This window comes from Hemicordylus capensis, chromosome 10, assembly GCF_027244095.1.
Source record: "Hemicordylus capensis ecotype Gifberg chromosome 10, rHemCap1.1.pri, whole genome shotgun sequence".
Classification (NCBI taxonomy): domain Eukaryota; kingdom Metazoa; phylum Chordata; class Lepidosauria; order Squamata; family Cordylidae; genus Hemicordylus; species Hemicordylus capensis.
Window position 1 is genome coordinate 6,199,868 of NC_069666.1, and position 21,501 is coordinate 6,221,368.

A 21,501-nucleotide genomic window follows, 5' to 3' on the forward strand; every position below is an offset into this window, starting at 1 on the left:
GCAGCAGGCTATAAATGTCTTAAAATAGACATAAAATTGAAGTATGTGAGATGCTGCTAAGCTTATAGGATTCCCCCCATTGTAGTCTAGAACTAGATTTCAAACCATTAGGAGCTCTTCCTTGCAAAAGTGCTCCATGCCCACCATATGTGGCTGAGTTTTCCGAAGACTGCAGTTGTTTCATTCCCCTAACCTCCCCACTAGCATGGACTGCTTTAAAAACTTACCATATTTACCGAGTAGAAGACTACTTTGAATTTAAAATGACCCCTTTAAAAAAAATAGAGATTAAACATAGGTTATACCTGTATTTCCTTGAGAGGAAGAGGATTCTGAATTTAAGATGACCCCCTGATTTCTAACATCAAAGAATTGGGAGAAAAACCTGTTGTTGGATTCAGGTAAATACAGTAGTTATTTGGTAGATTTGTAAATAACCACTTGCTTGAATGCTTGTAAAAAATAGCATTTAGGCAATTGGGGAAAACTTTACAAAAGTGGGAGGGGGGTCCTTATAATCCACAGACTTCGTAGAAATGTGCATAGGTAGAGGCTTGTGTGGTGTGTACTGTATTGTTTTGTTTTAAATAAGTCTTTGTGGGCTAGGAACGCCTGTAGAATTATCTGTAGAGTAGTATAAAGATCATATTGAAAGTGCTGAGCAGCGGAATTGAAGAGGATTTTTTAAAAGCTGTTGCCTTTATAGATAGCCTAGAAGTAAATCATCTCAAATTTGTCTTTTGAGTTTTCAGATCCATCTTGGGCCTTACTTTTGCAACTCCAAGAGGTTTTGTTTGTCGTTGAGTTATTGCTACTTTCTGTCTGCCGTATCTGGTTTGTAGGTTTGTGAATTACCTTAAGTGATATTTCGGGTGATGATTATAAACATCTCTGCTTACTGTCCAGTAAAATTATGCTGGGAAATATGTTGGCCTCATACACATGTTGGAAATGGTACACTCTGAGGAATCTCCTTGTGTTTTCTGGAAGATGGCCAAGTTTGGTTAACTAAGCATGATAAATTGGCGATTAGAAGGGATCCTTTAAGCAGGAGCTTTTGAAATGTGTCTGCTTATTAAGTTGGTGAGTTTTCTGTTAGCCACAAAAAGAAAAAATGTTGAAAGGTAGAAGGTTGTCTGCTGTTGAGAATAGTTTTAAAATGATTACTGTGAGAGCATTGAATTCAAGTAAAAATGTGAGGACTTGCTTTAAAGAAGTCAGTATAAAGCTTCTTGTAACCCTCACACTTGACTGTCAATTAAGCATCTTTATTGTGGTGCAAGACCAGCATAAAATAGAATAGTAGAGCAATACAAGGCTGATACATGGTTATGGACTGGGAGTCTGCACAGAACTTGGGAGTGTTACACATGAAGGCCTGGTCTTCGTCCGATAGCAACATCCAGGTGTAGGCTTGGCTTGGGCGACCAGGGTAATTGAGGAGTAGCAGAAGTATAAGCTTGGCGCGACTGTCTCTATAAAAGGAGTAAGAGAGGAGAACGTGCTCTGTGGTTTCAACCTCCCCAGTATCATGGGGGCAAAGTCTCTCTGTGATTGGAATTTTTCTCTATTTGCCGTCTAAAACAATGGAGAGGAGGGCTTGACAACGGGTACGGGTGAAGGCCCTTCTGTGGCTTGGGATTTCCAACTGTGCCAAGTACGCAGCGGGAGAGGCAGAGTATCTAAGACTTTCCAAGGACAGGAAACTTGGAGCCCTGCCTAGGTCGGCCTGACGCTCAGTATCCAGCAGCCTCTGTTTGATGGCCGTTTTCGCCTTGTCGCAGCCCATAGCAAGTAGGAGAGGAGAGGGGGGAAGCCCAGTAGTGTCACTTCAGACGCCTCAAAGTTGTCTCTTTTTGTACAAAAACTGCAGTTTCAGTTCAAGTGCTTTTGAAACCAAGTCAAAGTAAGCTGTATACTATTAACTTCCATGTTCTAGAACTGCTCATTTCTTTCACCTTTGAAGAGAGAATATACAGATTGACGGATGCTTGGAGTAATTTTTGCATGCAAACCCATATATGAGTAAATCTCCATCCCAGCTGCTGGCTAGGATAGAGCCTCCACAGGCTGTCACTATTGCCATCTCTTACTCTGCTTTTTGTGAGCACACAATCACAAAATGAGAAAATGCATAACAAATTAGGTTCCACTTGTCCTACTCTGTTGCAGGTTGTGAGAACCAGTCTACTGTCTGACACTCTACCCACTACACCAGGCCTGCTCAACTTCGGCCCTCCTGCAGATGGCCCACAACTCCCATAATCTATGACTATTGGCCACTGTTGCTGGGGATTATGGGAGCTGTAGTCCAAAAACAACTGGGAGGCCAAAGTTGAGCAGGCCTGCACTACACCATACTAACTGTCTTGCATATCTATTGAATGACTAAATTATTTGAAGTATCTCTTGTCCACTGAAATTATGTTTAAGTGTGATTTCTGTTTTATGTGCTGCATTTCTGTTATGGTCCATGGCATACTAAGAAGCTTCACAAGAGTTGAGCACACAAGAAGTATCATCACTTCTCTGTTGGGTCCTGCATGCTTCTCACAAGACATAAACCATTATGGAAGCCTAGACTGGCAGTGGTTTCCCATGGCAAGAAAACACAGCTGAATAGACTCATGCTCCTGAATCGGCACATTTTTGACATGGAAATAATGTCTGCCTTGGGAATTTATTTTACTTGGAATTGACCTGATAAAGAAGCTGCTTGTGGGCAGAGAGGAATGGGAACAAAGATGTGTGGGGGTGGAAAGTAATTTAATTGGGCTTCTTGGTCACTCTTTCCTTGCTGGTGATAAGGGGAAGGGAAGGAATGAATAGGGATGAAGAAGGAAGGAATTCAAAAGAGGACACCCACCCAACAGCATTTTAGTTCTGGTTCTGTACTATTGTCAGTCTTTTCCGCTCACTTTTTCTTAATTTTTTGGAATTTTTGAATCTTTTCTGTTTGAGTCACATTTCTTTCATTGAACATGAGCTCACAGTGGAATAGGCTAGGCTATAGACCTAACACATAATAGTGCATTGGGTCCATATGTGTATGTGTGTTGGGTCCAGGGTACATAAGAGAGCACCTTCTCTATCATGAACCCCACCGTCTATTGAGATCATTTGCAGAGGTCCAGTTACAGTTGCCACCAGCTCGTTTGATCACAATTTAACTCAGGACCTGGCCTTCTTTATGGCTTCCCAGGGCTTTGGAACGTGCTCCCTGTTAAAGTAAGAGCTTTCCCATCTCTGGCTGCCTTTTAAAAACAAAAAAAACCCAACAACCCCAAACCCTTAAGATACACCTGTTTTCTTGGGCTTTTCGTTAAAATTTTTACAACTGTTCTTTTTTTCGCTTTATTTTAAACAATATATAAGTCGACCAGAGAGAAAGAAAGAGATTAGGCAGGTCACAAATATGACCACTAAATAAATTATCTGCTTTAAAACAGGCATTTTAGCCATTGCTCTAAGAACAGCAGATCGTTGCTGACTTCATGACTTGTACTGGAATAAAACAACCAAGTCCAAGAGAGGCATCTATTGAGTCTGCAAAAATGTGCCACTTTTGAGGGCAAGCAGAGAAGTGTTCATGGAGCAGATGTGGAGACCCTTGTTGTTGTTTCTGTTGTTGTTTCTGGAGGCAAGATTTTTGCTTCGGAAGCCTGTGCTTGCCATGCCTGATATTTTAATCCAGAGCCCAGGATCTTTCCCAGCTCAGCAAGGGCTAGGCACTTGTTACCTCATCATTAGGCAGAGCCGGATTCATCGTTGCCTTTAATTGCCTTGCTTTTGTCAGATTACTAATAACATTTTGCATTTGCCAGAGGAAGGTTCACTGACGTGGGTCTATAATCCTTCATTTTCTTCTCCCTTTCTTATTCAGATGCAACCAAGAATGAGTAAGTGCTCTAGACACCAACAGCCAATAGGGGTGGCAACTAGTGCTTAACACTCGACATGCCCATTGTTAGCACATTCCCAGGAAATGCTCTTCAGCTTATCAGGGGAAATGTCAAGACGGTTGAGAATCAAGTCTTGCGGAATTCTCCCCAAGTGTGGATTCACTCCCCCGCCCATCTGTGTGCAGCCACATTTCTCTGTAGAACAGTCACTGGATTTCAAAAGCATGTTGTGTGTTACAGTGAATGTCCAGTATTCTCAATTCACTTGTGACAATTGCAGGCAAACTTGATGAACGTCCAAAAACCCAGAGAGCCACCCTTAAAAACTGCCTAAAATGTGGGTGACAGACTTTTTGGCTGTCCAAAAAGTGGGGAGATGTATGTTGGTTTTCAAACATTCAAAGAATTCACCTGGCATTGTCCGTCTTCATGTGAATGCTATCATACACCAATCTTTGGCGGTTCTCTATCATGTATATAAAATCAAAAAATAAAGCTGACTTGACAGTGCTACTTTGACTTCTCTCATTTTGCTGCTGGTTTGAATTTGTTTCTTGTGACACTTTGGAAGGAGGCAATAGAGTGGCAGTGCACATGTTTTGCATGCATCAAGCCCCCATGCTCACTCCCTGGCACATCCACTTTTAAAAGACCTCCAAGTTTGCAGACCTGTCCTGAGACTTACTACCAACAGTTTCACTTAGGCAGCATTGTATATTGACTGAAACATGGTGCACCCTCAAAGGAACATAGGAAGCTGCCATATACTGAGTCAGACCATTGGTCCATCTTGCTCAGTATTGTCTACACAGACTGGCAGCGGCTTCTCCAAGGTTGCAGGCAGGAATTTCTCTCAGCCCTATCTTGGAGATGCCAGGGAAGGAACTTGGAGCCTAGATGCTCTTCCCAGAGCGGCTCCATCCCCTAAGGGGAATATCTTCCAATGCTCACACTTTTAGTCTCCCATTCATATGCAACAAGGGTGGACCCTGCTTAGCTTAAGGGGACAAGTCATGCTTGCTACCACAAGACCAGCTCTCTTCCCTCCCACTTGGGTCTAAATAATTACTTGTTCAATTTCATATAACATGTGGGGATCTCTCCTCTCTCTCTCTCTCTCTCTCTCTCTCTCTCTCTCTCTCTCTCTCTCTCTCTCTCTGCTGTCCTGGCAGAAGAGTCTAGCCTAGAATCTTCTCTATAATGTACTAGCCTCTTTTGCCAAGACAGCATTTACAGGAGGGGGGAACATTTAAATACTAAACATCCTCACCTGCTGTGTGAAATGGGATGGCACAGTAACAGATACGTCATGTTGAGCTTTTGCTTGTTCATTTTAGCTTTGACTTTCTAAAAACTCTTTTTAGTGCCTGAGAGATTAATCTTTTTGTCTCCTTCTTTTCAGGGCAGCCCAGGAACTTGCAAGATCTATGCCGAATTAAAATCCGCCAGTGTATAGGCCTTCAAAACCTCAAACTACTTGATGAACTACCAATTGCCAAGGTCATGAAAGACTACTTAAAACACAAATTTGATGATATCTGACGTTTTGCAAAGAGAGTTATACAATGAGCAAGATTAGTTTATATTCCAGATACCTTTCAAAGGCTGGTCGCCTTGCACAACGTATATCCTATGCAATTTCTGATTTTTTGTTTTTTCCGAGAAGTCAGAAGGCAGGTATACAATTCCTTGCGGGGGGGGAGTGTTTTATACCAAATGCTAGAAGGTCTTAATTTTTTTTTTTAATTCCTTGGTCCAAGTTTACAAGATCCAAGCTTTCTATACAATCTTACAATTATGGGTTGTATGCTGGGGGGATGGGGGGGATTTTTGGTTCTAGGCATCACTTTGAAATGAAAAGCAACCTTAAACTTGCAGCTTTGGGATGAAGAATGAACCTTTGCTCCTTTGAAAAAAGCCTTCTCCCACCCTACCCCCACGTAGCATGTGTGATACTGTGAGATGGCTGAGTGAATGCTCAACAGAGGAGGACTGGGAGATTTAAGGGAGCACACACACACCCCACACTAGGTACTGCTTCTGTGCAGCCTCCATTCATTTCAAGGGGGCTTCAGGGGGGATTTCCCAGGCAGACCCCTCAGAAACTGCATGACAGTGCTTGGCAGAGTTGCATATCGTAGGGGTTTCCGAATGTTGTTGATTGCAACTCCCATAATCCCAGCCAAAGGCCATTGCAGTTGGGGATGCTGGGAGTTGTAGTCAACAGCGTCCCGGAATCCCTGAGACGGGACACGGGTGCTCAGTGGATTAAACCCACTAGCACAGCTCCCATATCAAGGGCCAAGATGGTTGTGCTTGGGCCCGTTAGGAGTCCTGACATTTTGACTGGATTCCATGTGGACACACACTTCTGCCCATATGGAGTGTTTTCTTTTTCCTCTTCAGAATCATGACCCAGGCTTGTAACTAGGATCTTCAGAGTCTATAGTAAACATGACAACTCACTGGAAGCATTGCCACCTTCATTTCTTTCCTTTAAAAAAAAAGTGCAAGTTGGCTCTTTATAACATAATTATTGTCGTTCTTAGATGTCCATATGTCATGTATCCCTCCTTCTATGCCAGTACTTGGGTTGCTGTTTATAATTAAGTTCAGCACTGCTCAGATTCCTCTTTGGTCTTGGTGTAGCTTTTTTCTTTTAGGAAAACATTAATGGAAAACAAATCTTAATTTCAAAGTCAATGCATTCTGTTTCTCATATAGCGCCTCATGTGCAATAATTTTTTCGATTATGTTTTCTCCTTCACACATGTGATTTTCACACGTTCTTACCCTGGCCTCAGTATAATGGATGTTTGCAATTGAAATTGCTGCTTTATTATTGCTAGGTCACTTGTAGTAGTATAAGCCCTCCAAATTTCAGAAATATTCAATCTGGACACCTGTGGTTCACTTTTTGAGCTAATCTTTTTCCCATGCAAGAGCCTAATCTGTGGAATTCATAAGACCAGAATCGAGTTAGCAGTTTGGGTTTATCTTTTTTTTTTTTAAAGGGGCTCAGCGATTGGTTTTTCTGCCATTTGTTCACCTCCCTTTATATTAAACAAGACTTTGGGACAGTCCAAGCTCAGTTTTGCTCATATGGACTGTGGGAGAATCCTCTCAAAATTCCTGAAAATATGAATTGTGTGGGCACATACCTTGTCCACAGGGAGACTGGTATGAAACTGAAATCTAATGTGTCCAGATGTGAATCCAGGCAAAATCGAGGTATGCACAGTTTTCATTCATAAGTATGTCAAAGCTTGAGTGAGTTGGATATGCCATAACGAAATTATCAGTATGGCCCCCTTCCCCTCCCTCTCTCTCTCTCTCTCTCTCAGAATTCTTTATGCAACACAGACAAGCCTTTACCACTAGCAAGAAAATAACCATTTGAGCAGGGCTCTGAACTTTGCAGAAGCCCTGCTCTCACTGCTTAGCTTGATACTGGTGCGTGATTTCAGTTACTACACTGCTCCTGTGGATATCCTAAGACTTTAGAAAGCCTGGGAACGGAAAGCCTCCCAGAAGGAGGCTTCTGGGTTTGCTGCTTCTGCTCAGATGGAGTGTTTGTGTGCATTTTGTCAAGATCTCTCATCACCTTGAATGAAGCCTGAAACTTTTGGAGTAGATCAGGGCCATTGGGGAGCATTGTTGGGTCTTTTTCCATTTTGAGTCTCCCTTGCTGCCACTCTTCATGCCCCACCTCTTGTCTTCTCGATGGGGCAGAAAGAGGCAGGTAACTCAGTCCAAAGCTGTGAGCTCATCAGTAATTAACAGGAGCAGCAGCACGACCCGTTCTCATTGGCATCACTCCGCATGTTGCCAGTGGGTTTCGAGGAGCCATGGTAGCAAAGATTACTCTGCTCTGTTGGGCCTCCACTTTCCACAAGGCAGGGTGGCTCAGAACAGAAGATGAAATGGCTTGCGGCATCTGATCTGCTTCAGTAGTAGCCACAGAAAAGCGAATCTTGTGGGGAAACTAGCAGTTGGGGTGGCCACGTTACATAGAATTGACAGACTTCAGGCTTGTTCACACAACTGTTAACTGGGTAGGACAGGTGCAGCACATGCTCCCAATTTACAGTTGTGAGTAAAGAGCAAGGTAGGAGGTGGGGAGTGTGATTGACAAGCCTCGGCTGGGTAGGACTTCCTTCCCTCCTACCCCATTCAAAAGCTGGGGATGGATTGTGGGTAGGGCATGCTTGTCCTACCCAGCTGACGCTTTGCCGAGATTACACTCCCCTCCTCATCCCTTGGTTTTTACCTGCACACAACTGAAAATCAAGAGTGCACACATCTTCTGAAGCTGGGTAGGATGTTTGTCCTACCCAGTTAATCGTCATGTGAACAAGCCTATAGCATTCATTTTTTGCCCTTGACTATCAGTCAAATATAATACATTGCAGATCCTATTGTGAATGCAAGATTTTGCAAAGCAGTTGACAAGGCCTCTGTTTTCTAGTGGAACGGTGCTAAGAGGTGCTGTTCAGTTTCCCTCCTCTTCCTAGAAATATTCCAGAAGCCCTCTAGTAGTGAATCTCTTCTGAATTTAGATTCTTTGGTATCTAAGGCCCCAATCCAGATAAAGTTAGTCATGCTTAAAAGGTGGTGAGTTAACCACAGAGTTGAAGGTTTATCTTGACTTGGTGAATTTTCATCACCCATGATAGTACATTCTCTGGTTGTCTCTACCGGTTCAGGGATCCACTGTAAGGTGAATTTTATTCTGTCTTGCTGCTGTGACTTAAACAAAAGTTAGAAACTGTCTTGCTGGTTACAAAAGTGCTATTTAATGAAATGTATAATTCCATTATTTATTTGTGTTGAGGTTTGTTGTTTTTTCTTTTTCTTTTTTAATCCTTGACACTTATCTTTAAAATGAAGTACATCTTAAACTGTAAACAAAAGTCTTGTGTAATCCCTCAAGTTCTCTCTGACCCTTCCTTTCAATAAAGCTAAATTTGCAGGTTTCAAAGTGGGGGGGGGGAGACGCTTCAGGTTCCAGTTTTGTAGAAAGTTAAGCACTTGATTTATTAAATAACTGAGTAGTCTTTTTTTTTTTTTTAAACCCCTCCTCTTAATGTTCAGGGGACTCCATAGCTTATGTCCTATGTTGAATTGTGGCCAAAGGACAGAACATACTAGGTGTACCTCCACACAGAAACCCAGTTGGATCAGAAAGAAATTATGTTGATATGTTTTTGTTTTACAGCAAGAAGATGATGGTAATTTTCCATTAAAAGTTTGGGCTTAATCTAGACAAGCCGAGAGACTCTATCCTAGGTCTATTATTACTTCTTGAATATTTAACTTTTTAAAAAAAAAGTTTAAAAACAAAATACGCAAATTGGCAATTGCACCAAAGAAACGGACAAGATTATGATCACTAAACCACAAACCTCATTCTTTTAAAAACAAAACCAGAGTTTTGTAAATATTTCTGTTTATAAGTGTACAGCAGAGTAAGAGTGTGTGTATGGTTTTTTAGATTATTTAATTATATTTCTAATCTATTTACAATATTAGAGACCATATTTGTTAGTTCCAAAGGCTTCTGTTTGGGTTATTATTATTATTATTATTATTATTTTCGCTGAATTCATTACTCATGCTAGGAGCATCTCTGCCCTCAACGGGACAGCCTCAAGATGCAACACATTATAACTGGTATTATCCAGATGCTTCACATGGACAAGGGGGAGCAAGGCCCACTGTGGGTATTACTCTGGCTCCACCCTGCCGATGGTGGCTTGCAGATTAGGAGCTAGCCATAGGGTTGCGTGTCTCCTTTCTCCCCTTTTCAGCAGAAATTCATTGCACCTCCCTACCACACCCCTCAGCTGGATCTTAGCAATATCTTATTTTTACATCTGTACCAGTGCGGACCAGGATTCCCCCAACACACACACACACCCCCATCCCTGTAGTTCGCAAATTCTGATGGGGTTAAGATGGGAGCCCTAATTTAGTACAAACCATGGCTAGCTTTGATGCAGATGTAATGCTAAACTGTGGCAGAGACCAACCAGGGAAAGGGGAGCAGAATTGGTTCTGTTCCTAAGGCTGGATTCTAATTTGCCAGTTGTGATTTGTAGGGAGAAGTATTCCCTGTAACAGGGATTCCCAGATGATGTTGATGACAGCAACTCCCATCCTCCCCAGCCAAAGGCCATTGAAGATGGGAATGCTGGGAGTTGTAAACATCTGGGAATCCCTGCTGGAGGGAATGCTGGTAGGGAGCCGATGTTCCGTCTACACTGGGGCTGAATGGATGGAGAACACCAGCCCATTAGGGCTTCTCTTCTGACAAAATTCCCCATGGAAGCAAATTGGTGGCTCTTGAGCTGTGCAAGCTCCCATTCACTTTGAGGGGGCTTGACCTGGCAACATTGAGCAGTGGCATCACCCGCTTGTCATTTTTTTATGAAGGGTAGACGGAGGAGGGTTAAAATCCAAATCAAAGGTCAGTTCGGTGTCGCAACCCCCACTGTGAGAAGAATGGCGTACTGTTTTCCCCACCACTCTCTCTTCCATGCAGCTCTTTCTGTATTAGCAATATCGTAACATATTTTGTTCTTCCTTTTGTAATGTAAGGTTTTTTGCGTTCTAGTCATTTTGAATTAAAATAATTACCAAATTCTTTTAAATCTGCTTCATTTCTCTCTCTAAATTTCATAGGAACATGTTAATGTGCTAAGATTTGAAAGGTTGGGAAGATGCATCTTGGCACCTACTGGCTAAAAATGCCTTATTAAAATGTACAGTGTTCTACACAACACTGGCCAAGTTCAGATACAACCTTTAACCATGGTTTACTGTTGCAAGCATGGAACTGGCACACCCCAGCTTGTGCTCCCATCACTGAAACATGGTTCAAGTGTTGTGTCTAAACTGGACCACTGATTGGCTCCTAGATTGAAAGAAAAGTTGTCAAGGCCTGACTTAAGATTGTAACTGTAGATTTCTTAACTGATAGCTTAATCTCTTAGTTACCATGTTAGCTGTGTACACCAGACTACTATAGTCCAGGCCCAAAAAGTTGGCATTACCATTTTGATAATCCAGAATGGCCTGGAATGGGAAACACTCACTAGATGTACTGTCCACCATGGACATCAAAGCAAAATACCTTTATTTTGCCGAATCAAAGATGACTCTGAATTTACAGTGACCCCCTTAAAAATTAGAGGTTAAATGTAGGTTATACCTGAATTTATTCAAAAGGAACAGGAATCTGAATTTATGACCTCCTGACTTCTAGTAACAAAGAACTTGAGGAAAACCTAGACTTGGATTCAGCTGAATACAGTACAGATGGCCCTTGATATCTGCGATTTCACGTATCCGTGATTGGGTCGTAGAGACCCAGTTTCATTGCCATGGGTAGAAAAATAGGTGGGATTTGCATATCCACAGTTCTGAATAGCTGGAAATGGCCCCCAAATTACTTCCAATTATAGGCAAATATTCAGTTGTTTGGGGGACATAGCTGGAGACCTGGAGAATAAGATATTGCCCTTTTGCTCTATTTCTCCCCCCTGCCCCGCTTTTTTGTTGTTGTTAGGAACCTAACCCCCCAAATCACATTGACTCAAGGTTTCGTTATTCATGATTTCCTTATTTGCACCTGTAGGTGAGAACAGAACCTCTGCAAATAACAAGGGCCACCTGTATTGGAAATTGGAGCAGAGGGAGGGGGTGAAGGGGAGAGAATTTTGCAGAAGGAAGCTGTGCCAATCAACCTTTTTCTGGTTCTTACTGTCTGGCTGTGTTCTCACAGTTGCTACTGGTTTTCAAACATTCTGAATAGATTGCCTTGCACTCAACATCTGATAATAAACTACGCTCCCATTTATGTATTGCATTTCCTGTGTTTATTTGCGTGTCAACAGAGCAATTAATGATGCATGTTTTTGTTTACAAGCTAGTTCTCCATGGGATGGCACATTCCTTCCCTAAATTGCTTGGCTTGAGTCTTGCAGAAATGGGATGTGATTTCTGACAATGGACTGTCAACTGAGGGACAAGATCCTTGGGCGCAGGACTCAGCAAATCCTTACATTCTGGGCAGTGGGGAAGTGATTTGCCTAGGGAGCAAGAGGTTGATGGTTTGAATCCCTGCTGGTATGTTTCCCAGACTATGGGAACACCTATATCGGGCAGCAGCAATATAGGAAGGTGCTGAAAGGCATCATCTCATACTGCGTGGGAGATGGCCATGGTAAATCCCTCCTGTATTCTACCAAAGAAAACCACAGGGCTCTGTGGCCGCCAGAAGTCGACTCAGACTCAACAACACAACTTTACAACTTTTCCTTCATTAAATAACCCTTGCCTGGAAAATGAGGATCCTGTATTCAGAACTGGATCAGGCCAAAGCCTATCTAGTCCAGCATCCTGTGGAAGCCCACAAGGGCTGTGCACGGACTGTGGTTTGAACCATGGTTTGAGCACTTTTAGGGAAATTGGGCCAGGAACTTGGAAGAAAAAGGAGAGGACGTCCTTGCCTGCTCTCCACTGCCTTATGAAGCTTCCTGCTGGGCCAGCACTCATCCCAACACACACACACATCCCGCCACGCATGGTGCCAGCATGCACATTGCACCTGCACATGCACACAAGCCATGTGTGTGCTGGTGCTATGCACGTTGTTATTGGGATGCATGCCACCCCAGCAAGAAGCTGCATGGGGTGGCAGTGTAGGTAAGGACCTACTCCCCTTTTCCTTAAAGTTCCCAGCCCAATTTCCCTAAATGTGCTCGAACCGCAGTCCATGTACATCCCCAACACCTTCCCAGAAGTGTTCCCTAACATTTGCAGGGGAGTAACAGCAGGAGAGAGGGCATGCCCTCAACTCCTGCCTGTAGGCTTCCAGCGGCATCTGGTGGGCCACTGTGCGAAACAGGATGCTGGACTAGATGGGCCTCCTTGGGCCTGATCCAGCAGGGCTGTTCTTATGTTCTCTGATCCTAATGGAAGTATACAACTGTCCAGGTTAGTGGCCATTGATAGCCCTTCTCCTCCATGAATTTGTTGAATCCCTCTTTAAAACCATCTAGATTGAGGACCATCACCACAGCTGGCAGCAGCAAATTCCTTAGTTTACACATTGTGTCGAGAAGTACTGTTGTCTGTCTTGGATCTCCCAGCAACACTTGGGGTTCTAATATTACCTGAGGTTCTAATATTATGACCTGAGGTTCTAATATTATGAGAAGGATAAAAACTTCTCTTTGTCCACTTGATTCACACCATGTGTGATTTTATACCTCTGTCATCTCTGCCTCCCCCTTTACCCGCATTCTTTCTGAACTTCAAAAGACCAAACATTGTAACCTTTCCTCATAGGGGAATGACCCCCCTGATAATTTTGGTTGCCATTTTTCTGCACCTTTTTCGCTATGCAATATCCTTTTTAAGGCTGAATCCAGCCCCAATCCCAGTGAACCTACCAAATGTTCATCTCTGGTAAAAGAAATGATGTGTACTCTAGGTAGTCAACGCTCTTAACTGTCGCTTCTTGCAGGGCTGTGTATCTAGCGCCCCAGTTGTGAGAAGCTGTGTACAAATTTTAAATCAATAAAATATGGAATCTTAAGTACAAATTCATGGAGATAACTGGAAGCCATGAATATTTTGTTTTAAACGAGAAATACCATAGTTACCGGAATCCAAGACTAGGGTTTGTCAAAGTTCTTTGATATGAATCTGGGGCTTGTCTTAAATTCAGAGTCCTCTTCCTTTTCAGATGAATACAGGTATAACGTGTATTTAACCTGCATTTTTAAAAAGGGGGCTATCTTAGTTCAGAGTCTTCTATTTGGGTAAATACAGTACATTTGGAAAGCTGAACTGATTTTTCGTAAGGGCTATTGGAATACTATAGTCTTTTGTGTATGAGCATGCTTCACTTGCTCCACCATCCATAATAAGTTGATCCACGTACAGTACGTGTATAACACAATGGGGATATTTATCTGGTTCTACAAGAATGTTTTAACTTCATGAGTCAGCTTTTTACTTGCTTAATCTCAAGTCAGTGAAATCCATTGTAATGAAGGCTATCGTCTAGGCGCTGTCTGGGTATAATGGCTTGCCATTAAAAGCCAATTCAGATTGGGAGCATTACTCATCAAGTGATGCCTTGTGAAAGATAACATGGGTTTTCTGCCAAGTGGATTCTTCCATTGTATCGTAAGAGGGCTTGGTGCTTGTTTGCTTTCCTTGAATTCCTTTATCATCTTCTTTGTATTTATTTTACAATATTTAATACCCCCCACCCTTTCAAGCAGAGTGTTTCTCAAAGAGTTTTGCAATAACAATCAACCCAAGTTTCCAGGCAGATGATGTTGCCTTCACAGTGATAGAATCAGGATTCAAGGTGGCATTAATGGTATTGTGCCCCTCCTATTGGTGAGGGCAAAAGAGGACCTGAAGGGCAGTAGCTCTTCTGCCACCAAGTCCTTTTCTTAATGCACTAGGTGTTTCTACTGCTCTGATTCTCATATACTTCTTTTTCACAGATATAAACAGAAATATTTATCATTAGTCAAGCAAATAAATATCACTCATTAGCCAAAAAAAGAGAAAAGGGAAAAAAACCACAATTGCATGCCAGCTATCTTAAATTACACCAAATGAAAGAAAAGGTTGAATATTTATTTTTATTTATTTATTTATTTATTTTACATTTATATCCCGGTCTTCCTCCAAGGAACCCAGAGCAATGTACTGCATACTGAAGTTTCTCTTTCACAACAACCCTGTGAAGTAGGTTAGGCTGAGAGAGAAGTGACTGGCCCAGAGTCACCCAGTGAGTCTCATGGCTGAATGTGGATTTGAACTCAGGTCTCCCTGGTCCTAGTCCAGCACTCTAACCACTACACCACGCTGGCTCTTCCAGCATGCATCTTCCAGAAAATAACACTCCAATTCAATGCAGAGTTATCATCTCATTGTCTACCTCCTTGCACTTGAATAAAATTAGTCAATTTAACCCTAACTGCAAGATCCCACATCATGACCAACCAATCCTCCTGGAGGTTTTACACACATGGCTCTATGCCTCGGGGTATCTGAAGAGAGAATCTGATGCAAAGCAGATCAGAGGCATTTTAATTTGAGGGATTCGTATTCAGGGGTGGGGAACCTTGGCCCTCCAGCTGTTGTTGAACTACAACTCCCATCACCCCCAGGCTGGGGATGGTGGGAGTTGTAGTTCAAAAACAGCTGGAGGGCCAAGGTTCCCCACCCCTGGATTAGATAGACCATTGGCATAGCCATCACCCAGAGGTTCCCCCCCCCCACGAAAGCTGCTGGAAATAGAGGATTTTTTTACCCCAGATATACCTCGGACTAAGCCAGAATTTGCAGCGTCCCTTCAGAGAAAAACAATGCCCTTTCTGTCCTGGCCCCTGATAGCCCGCAGAGAGACTGCTGAGAGACTTGAACGGGAAAGAGGAGGCATCTCAAATCTTCAGATATGATGAGCATCTAGAAGCCTGGACAACTAAAAGTCATGGGCAAGAATATGTTGGGGAAGCAAGGGTGAACATGGGAAGAGTCCTGCTGGATTGGGCCCAAGGCCCGAAGTCCAGCATTCTGTGGCCTACTAGGTGTCTCTAGGAAGCCCGTAAACAGGAGATGAAGGCATGTCCCCTCTCCTAATGCTCCACTGCAACTGGTATTCATAGGCATCCTACCTCCAAACCTGGAGATAGCCTATAGCCATCCAGACAGAGTGGAATGCTAGGATGAGGGTTGGGGAGGGGGACCATGGGGAACGGAAGTTTGCTTGACTTCTGTTTGGAAGGGAAGAGAAAGTGTGGAAATATTGGGCCGATCAAGCTGATAGATGAGGTGTGGATTCTCATTTTGAGTTGGCCCTTCTGAATACAGAATCCATCAGTTGTGGTGGTTCTACATGGAGTCCTACATTCCAGGTGCTCATTAGACACAATGAGCTGTGTCAAAGGGCTATCTGGATTAACGACTTAATTGACCACTTTTAAAGCGCCGTGATATGTCTTCCTGGGGGGACTTGGATTCCGATTAAAGGGTTGGTGGTCTTCTGTGTGTGCATGCCCGGTACCTCCAGTGGGTGATTACAGTTCAGGTTTGCCTGCCTCTCTTTCCCCTTCTGCACCCAATGATGCATTGCTATTGTGACCTTGACTTCTGTTCTTCTTTTTTGGTGGTTGGGGGCCACAAGGAGGACTTTGTTCAAGAGCAGTGAGTGTAACAAATGAACTTAAAACCAAACTCCAGCTACTTCATTTCTTACTGATTGCTCCGTTCTGCTTTATGACAGAGGTTAAGGGAAAGAATGAATCTGCTGTGACATTGTTTAAACCTCTTTATCCTTACCTAATTAAAGGGGATCCTTGAAAAGGGACTCACTTGTGCCTCAACACCTCACATCCTAAATGCTGGGCTCGATCCTTGAGCAAGGAGTACAAGGCAAATCTTAAGAGAAAGCCTCCTGGGAAACTTTGTATGTGTTCCTGCAGAAATGTTTTTCTGCGACTTTGCTGAGAGGAGAAATTACAGAGGTGAGCTGCTTCCTGATCCTTCTGGTTTACACATTTGTTTCACTCCCAAATTGACTAAGCTCCAAGAGCATTTTACATTAGCTTGCAATAAATTCTGAATACAAAGAATCATCCAATTTTATCATCCATTTTTTAAAAGTTATTTTAAAAATCATCAATTTTTTTAAAAAATTACTAATAGGAGGTATTTTGCAATAAAATTAAATCTAGAGTAAGAATCCTTAAAACAAATAGAAAGATTCTCAACCAATGTTCTCTCCCCACCCCCACCCCCTCTGTGTGCAGAATGAGTTTTGTTCTGGGCAGCAGTATCAAGGCATGCACACACCTTAGAGAGAACACTATTCTCGGGTTCAAAAACAAAGATTAGGCTATGCCAAAAAAAAGATATAGAATTAATTCACATATTCGCACATTCACGGTGGGAAAAGGAAAGAGGGGCGGTGGGTGCTTTTTCTCAGGAACATAGGAAGCTGCCTTATACTGAGTCAAACCCTTGGTCCATCTAGTACAGTGTTGTCTACACTGATTGGCAGCAGCTCTCCAAGGTTTCAGGCAGGAGTCCTTCCCAGCCCTACTTGGAGATGCTGCCAGAGATTGAACCAGATGCCCTGTCAGGTGAGCCAAACACTCTTTGACCAGGTTAAGATAATAGCTAGACCATTACTTATATTATTGTGAGCTTGCAAAAGCTTCAGGTTTGTGCACACACCCGCCCATCCCTCCCCATTTCTGCTCCTGCGAGGAAATTGAAAGCGTTAACACTGCCCACCGTTTCCACAGTTTCCTGTTGCATCCAGATGGAAGGAACTACAGTTTGATCTGGGTTTGCTTTAACTAATTACTGTCGAAACAAACTGCTAGCCCAGTTTACTTAGCTGGGACCCAACAGGGAGCTGGTGGTAGTTCCAAAGCAGAAACATTTGCTCTTCTCTCAACGTGAAGCGGGGGTGGGGGGAGGATAGAACAAGGGAGAGCCACAACACTGTGAGGTCATTCACACAATCAAAAACTGTGTTTTACCCGGGAGTTGTGTGTGCTTCCAATTGTTGGTTGTGTGGAAGCAAGGTAGGAACACCTGGGTAGAAGTGATCCTGTGGAAGCAAGGTTGGAGGAAAACGTGGGTAGCTTTTCCTCCGACCTTGCTTCCATACAATCATCTCTTCCAGGTTTACCTCTAACCTTGCTTCTACAGAACCGAAAATTGGGAGCACACACAGCTCCCAAACATGGGTAGAACACATTTTTTGATTGTGTGAATGACCTCTGTGACTCATATAAGCCCATTCTTGTCACAACAAACCATGATTTGTCACTACATCTAAACCAGGCCAGTGTGTAGGTAGGCACAGATTTCCATGGACTTCCTTCCGGCTGTCTTCTAGCCCCCTTTAACTGAAGGGGAGGGAATGAGCACAAGTCAAGGAATCCCATTAATGGATTTCTTTGCACGAAGGAGGTCCAAAGCTGGTAATGGCATGGGTTTCTTTGTGGCATTTCCCCAATCCTTTGGCAACAGCCCTGTGAGATGAAACACTCTTGGTATGTTGGCATTCTTCATAAACTCCAAACGAGAAGGGCAAGGTGTGAATGGCCCATATAATTATGTCTTTTTTGTTTTATATAAAGCAGTTTCCTCATTCTCCAGCAAACCTTTCATTTCCGTCAGGGCTGGGTACATATACTTTAAATAAATACACTGCATCCCTGTCTCTGGTAGCTTTTATTTGTGGGGTGGGGAGATGGCGGGGGCAGAGTTAGCCTCCTTTCAGTGGTGGTCATAATGTAGGAACTTAAGCAGCTGCCATATACTGAGTCAAGCCATCGGTCTTTCTAGCTCAGTATTGTCTTCACAGACTGGCAGCGGCTTCTCCAAGGTTGCAGGCAGGAGGAGTCTCTCTCAGCCCTATCTTGGAGATGCTGCCAGGGAGGGAACTTGGAACCTTCTGCTCTTCCCAGAGCGGCTCCATCCCCTGAGGGGAATCTCTTCCAGTGCTCACACTTCTAGTCTCCCATTCATATACAACCAGGGTGGACCCTGCTTAGCTAAGGGGACAAGTCATGCTTGCTGCCACAAGACCAGCTCTCCACTCCATGGCCTCGTTGTTCTTGGTCACGCTGGAGTGTGACAGAATGTTGAGAGCTCCAGCCCTTTAGGCTTATATCATCAAATGCAAAGGATTGTGTCCCTTAGTGCAAAGTGCTTCCTTTATGAGGAATATGCAGTATTTGATGCAGTCACTAGAGAGAATTAACAGGCTGCCAGTTCTGGAGGCAGGGAGGAAAGAAAATAAATTACATCTTAAGTGTCATTCCCTCTCAATGACCTATCTGTTCTTACCCTCTAGTATCAGCTATGACACATCCCTTCTGTTTAGTCTACCCAGTTCTGGGGGGCAACCTTTGTGGGGGAGGCATGATAAAGGAGGTTTTGTGATTGGGCTGTGTGACATTTGGGCCTTATTGTCTTCCCAGATGAAGCAACCTTACAAGTTTCAAGAATGCCTGTTGCCAGGGGGAAAGAATGAAAGAGGGGTTTTCCAGGCTCTGAACGGAAAGACTGCAAAGATACAAATTGCACAAGGCCATGGGAGTAGAGGAATCTTGGAACGTGAGAAGTGAAAGACCAGTTTTGCTGAGAATATCAATCACTTTATTATTTGGAACTGATCGTGGTCTCAAACCACAGCTGGCTGCAAAGCCCTGATTAGAGAAGGGGTTCTCCAACTTAACATAGGAACATAGGAAGCTGCCTTATACTGAGTCAGACCCTAGGTCCATCTAGCTCAGTATTGTCTACCCAGACTGGCAGCAGCTTCTCCAAGGTTGCAGGCAGGAATTTTTCTCAGCCCTAGATGCTTTCCCCGGAGCAGCTCCATCCCCTAAGTGGAATATCTTACAGTGCTCACACATCAAGTCTCCCATTCATATGCAACCAGGGCAGACCCTGCTTAGCTAAAGGGACAAGTCATGCTTGCTACCACAAGACCAGCTCTCCTCTCCTAAAAGGCAACTCCTAGGAACATAGGAAGTTGCTATATACTGAGTCCCTTGGTCTGTCTAGCTCAGTATTGTCTTCACAGACTGGCAGCGGCTTCTCCAGGGTTGCAGACAGGAATCTCCCTCAGCCCTATCTTGGAGATGCTGCCAGGGAGGGAACTTGGAACCTTCTAATCTGCATGCAAAGCAGATGCTCTAACACTGAGCTACTGCCCTCCCCCATGATATAAACTTAAGAACCTGCTTCATATGTACAGTACTCAGACTCTTGGTCCACCTATAGTAATTGATTTAGAAAGAAATGGGAGTGGGTTTTAATCTGTTGCCAATGTTACTCTGTTTTCAGTGTTTTCTGGTTGGTGGGTATATAAGTATTGATTGTTTCTGTTTACGGTTCTCCTTCTGATCGGTGATCGAAATAAAGATTCAGTCAGTCAGTCAGTCAGTATTGTCTACACTGATTGGTAGCAACTCTCCCAGGGTTTCAAAGAAGGATTCTTTGAGCTCTACCTGGAGCTGCTGCCAGCCAGGGACTGAAGCTGGGACCATCTGCATGAGAAGAAGAAGCTCTTCCACGGAGCTACAGTGGATGCTGCTGGTGCCTATCTTGTGTTTCTTTTTAGATTGTGAACTCTTTGGGAGCAGGGGACCATTTTATTTTCTTTAGTTATGGTGAAGCACTTTGAGAACTTTTTGGTTGAAAAGAGGTATATAAATATTTGGATGCTGCTGAGGTTGATACAACAATGGAGCACTCTCCCACAATTCATCTCAGCATGGGCATTTGTTTCAGAGAAGATGCCGCTGAAGCCACAGACCTACATAACTGATACATGAAATGACACTGACGCCTTTCCCAACCCCATTGCTTAGTTCTGCTGAACTTCCTCCTTCAATCAAAACAGAGCAGCCCACTAAAAGTTAGAAAACATCATGTCATCGCATCTGATTCAGGAATGCTTCTCTTGGCCATGAAAGACAAAACAGTTGCTTCACAAAAGGTGGAATTTTTTTTTTTTAAATGTCTTGCACAAGATCTCGTCATGTGGTATTGAATACCAGAGTGAGATATCTCACCCAAAGTATGCTCCAAGAAGAAGGGAAGGGTTTAAGTAGGGCACCTCACCCTTGCACTTTATTTGGGACGTACATTTTTTTACCCCTGAAAAGGTTTACTTCTAGGGTGTATAAGCAGGGGTGTAGCGAGGGTCCCAGTGGCCTGGGGGGTGGGGCTGCTGAGCATGGTGGCCACGCCTCTTTCCCCTAAGGTACCCTAAGGGGGGGGGTGTCCGGCACAGGGAGGGGAAAAAAGCATCCAGCTGGCAAATGTGACAAATCTGAGCAAATATTTCTATACTAACAAAAGCTTTCCAACAAAAGTTCACAAAGCGATTTACATAGAGAAATCAAAATAAATCAAGATGGATGGCTCCATGTCCCCAAAGGGCTCACCATCTAATAAAGAAACACAAGATAGACACCGTAGCCACTGGGGGGCGGGGGGGGTTCTGGGGCTGGATAGGGCCAGTTGCTCTCCTCCTGCTAAATAGAAGAGAATCACCGCTTTAAAAGGTGCCTCTTTGCATCCCCCAGTTAGCAGAAGACAGAAGAAAGCGCTCTGCCAACCTGGGAGGGTGCGGGATCACCGTGCATCCATTTGCAGGGCTGGCCAGGTGCCTGGCCTAGGTGCGCTTGGCAGGAGAAGGGGTAATGGGGTGGGGGTGGGGACAAGGGAGTGCCTTGGTAGACCCCGCAGCCCATCCAGCTGTCCCCTCCGTTGTCCCGACACACATGAAGACGAGCTTCCTCATCTTCTCAGAGAATATTGTAAGCAGAATTACTGTGCAGTGGGTAGCCAACGAAGACGCTGTAGGCCCCATAAAATACTAACCTGTATTGTAACATCAGCTTTTGTGAGGTGCAGTCCACTTCAGCACAAGTAAGGATGCCCAGGTCTGAATGTAGGGGCAGGCGACCCACACGACTGCCTGCAGGCCCCAAACCGTTTTTGAGGGGGTGGCATGCAGCAGAAACAAAATGTA

The 21,501-nt window shown here is 43.7% G+C and overlaps 1 protein-coding gene across 4 annotated transcripts in view; it reads left to right on the top strand.

Moving 5' to 3' along the window:
- Window positions 1-10,555, top strand: part of ASB7 (ankyrin repeat and SOCS box containing 7) — a 38,910-nt gene extending 28,355 nt beyond the window's left edge. For 3 of the 4 annotated variants that reach the window (XM_053272580.1, XM_053272577.1, XM_053272576.1), the window contains exon 6: window positions 5,305-10,555. In XM_053272580.1, coding sequence (XP_053128555.1) covers window positions 5,305-5,444 — 140 coding nt within the window. In that variant the 3' untranslated portion in view covers window positions 5,445-10,555. Of the gene's footprint in view, window positions 1-3,883; window positions 4,280-5,304 lie in introns of those variants that run through there. The other variant, XM_053272581.1, reaches the window with a different exon arrangement.
- The last annotated feature ends 10,946 nt before the right edge of the window (window positions 10,556-21,501 follow it).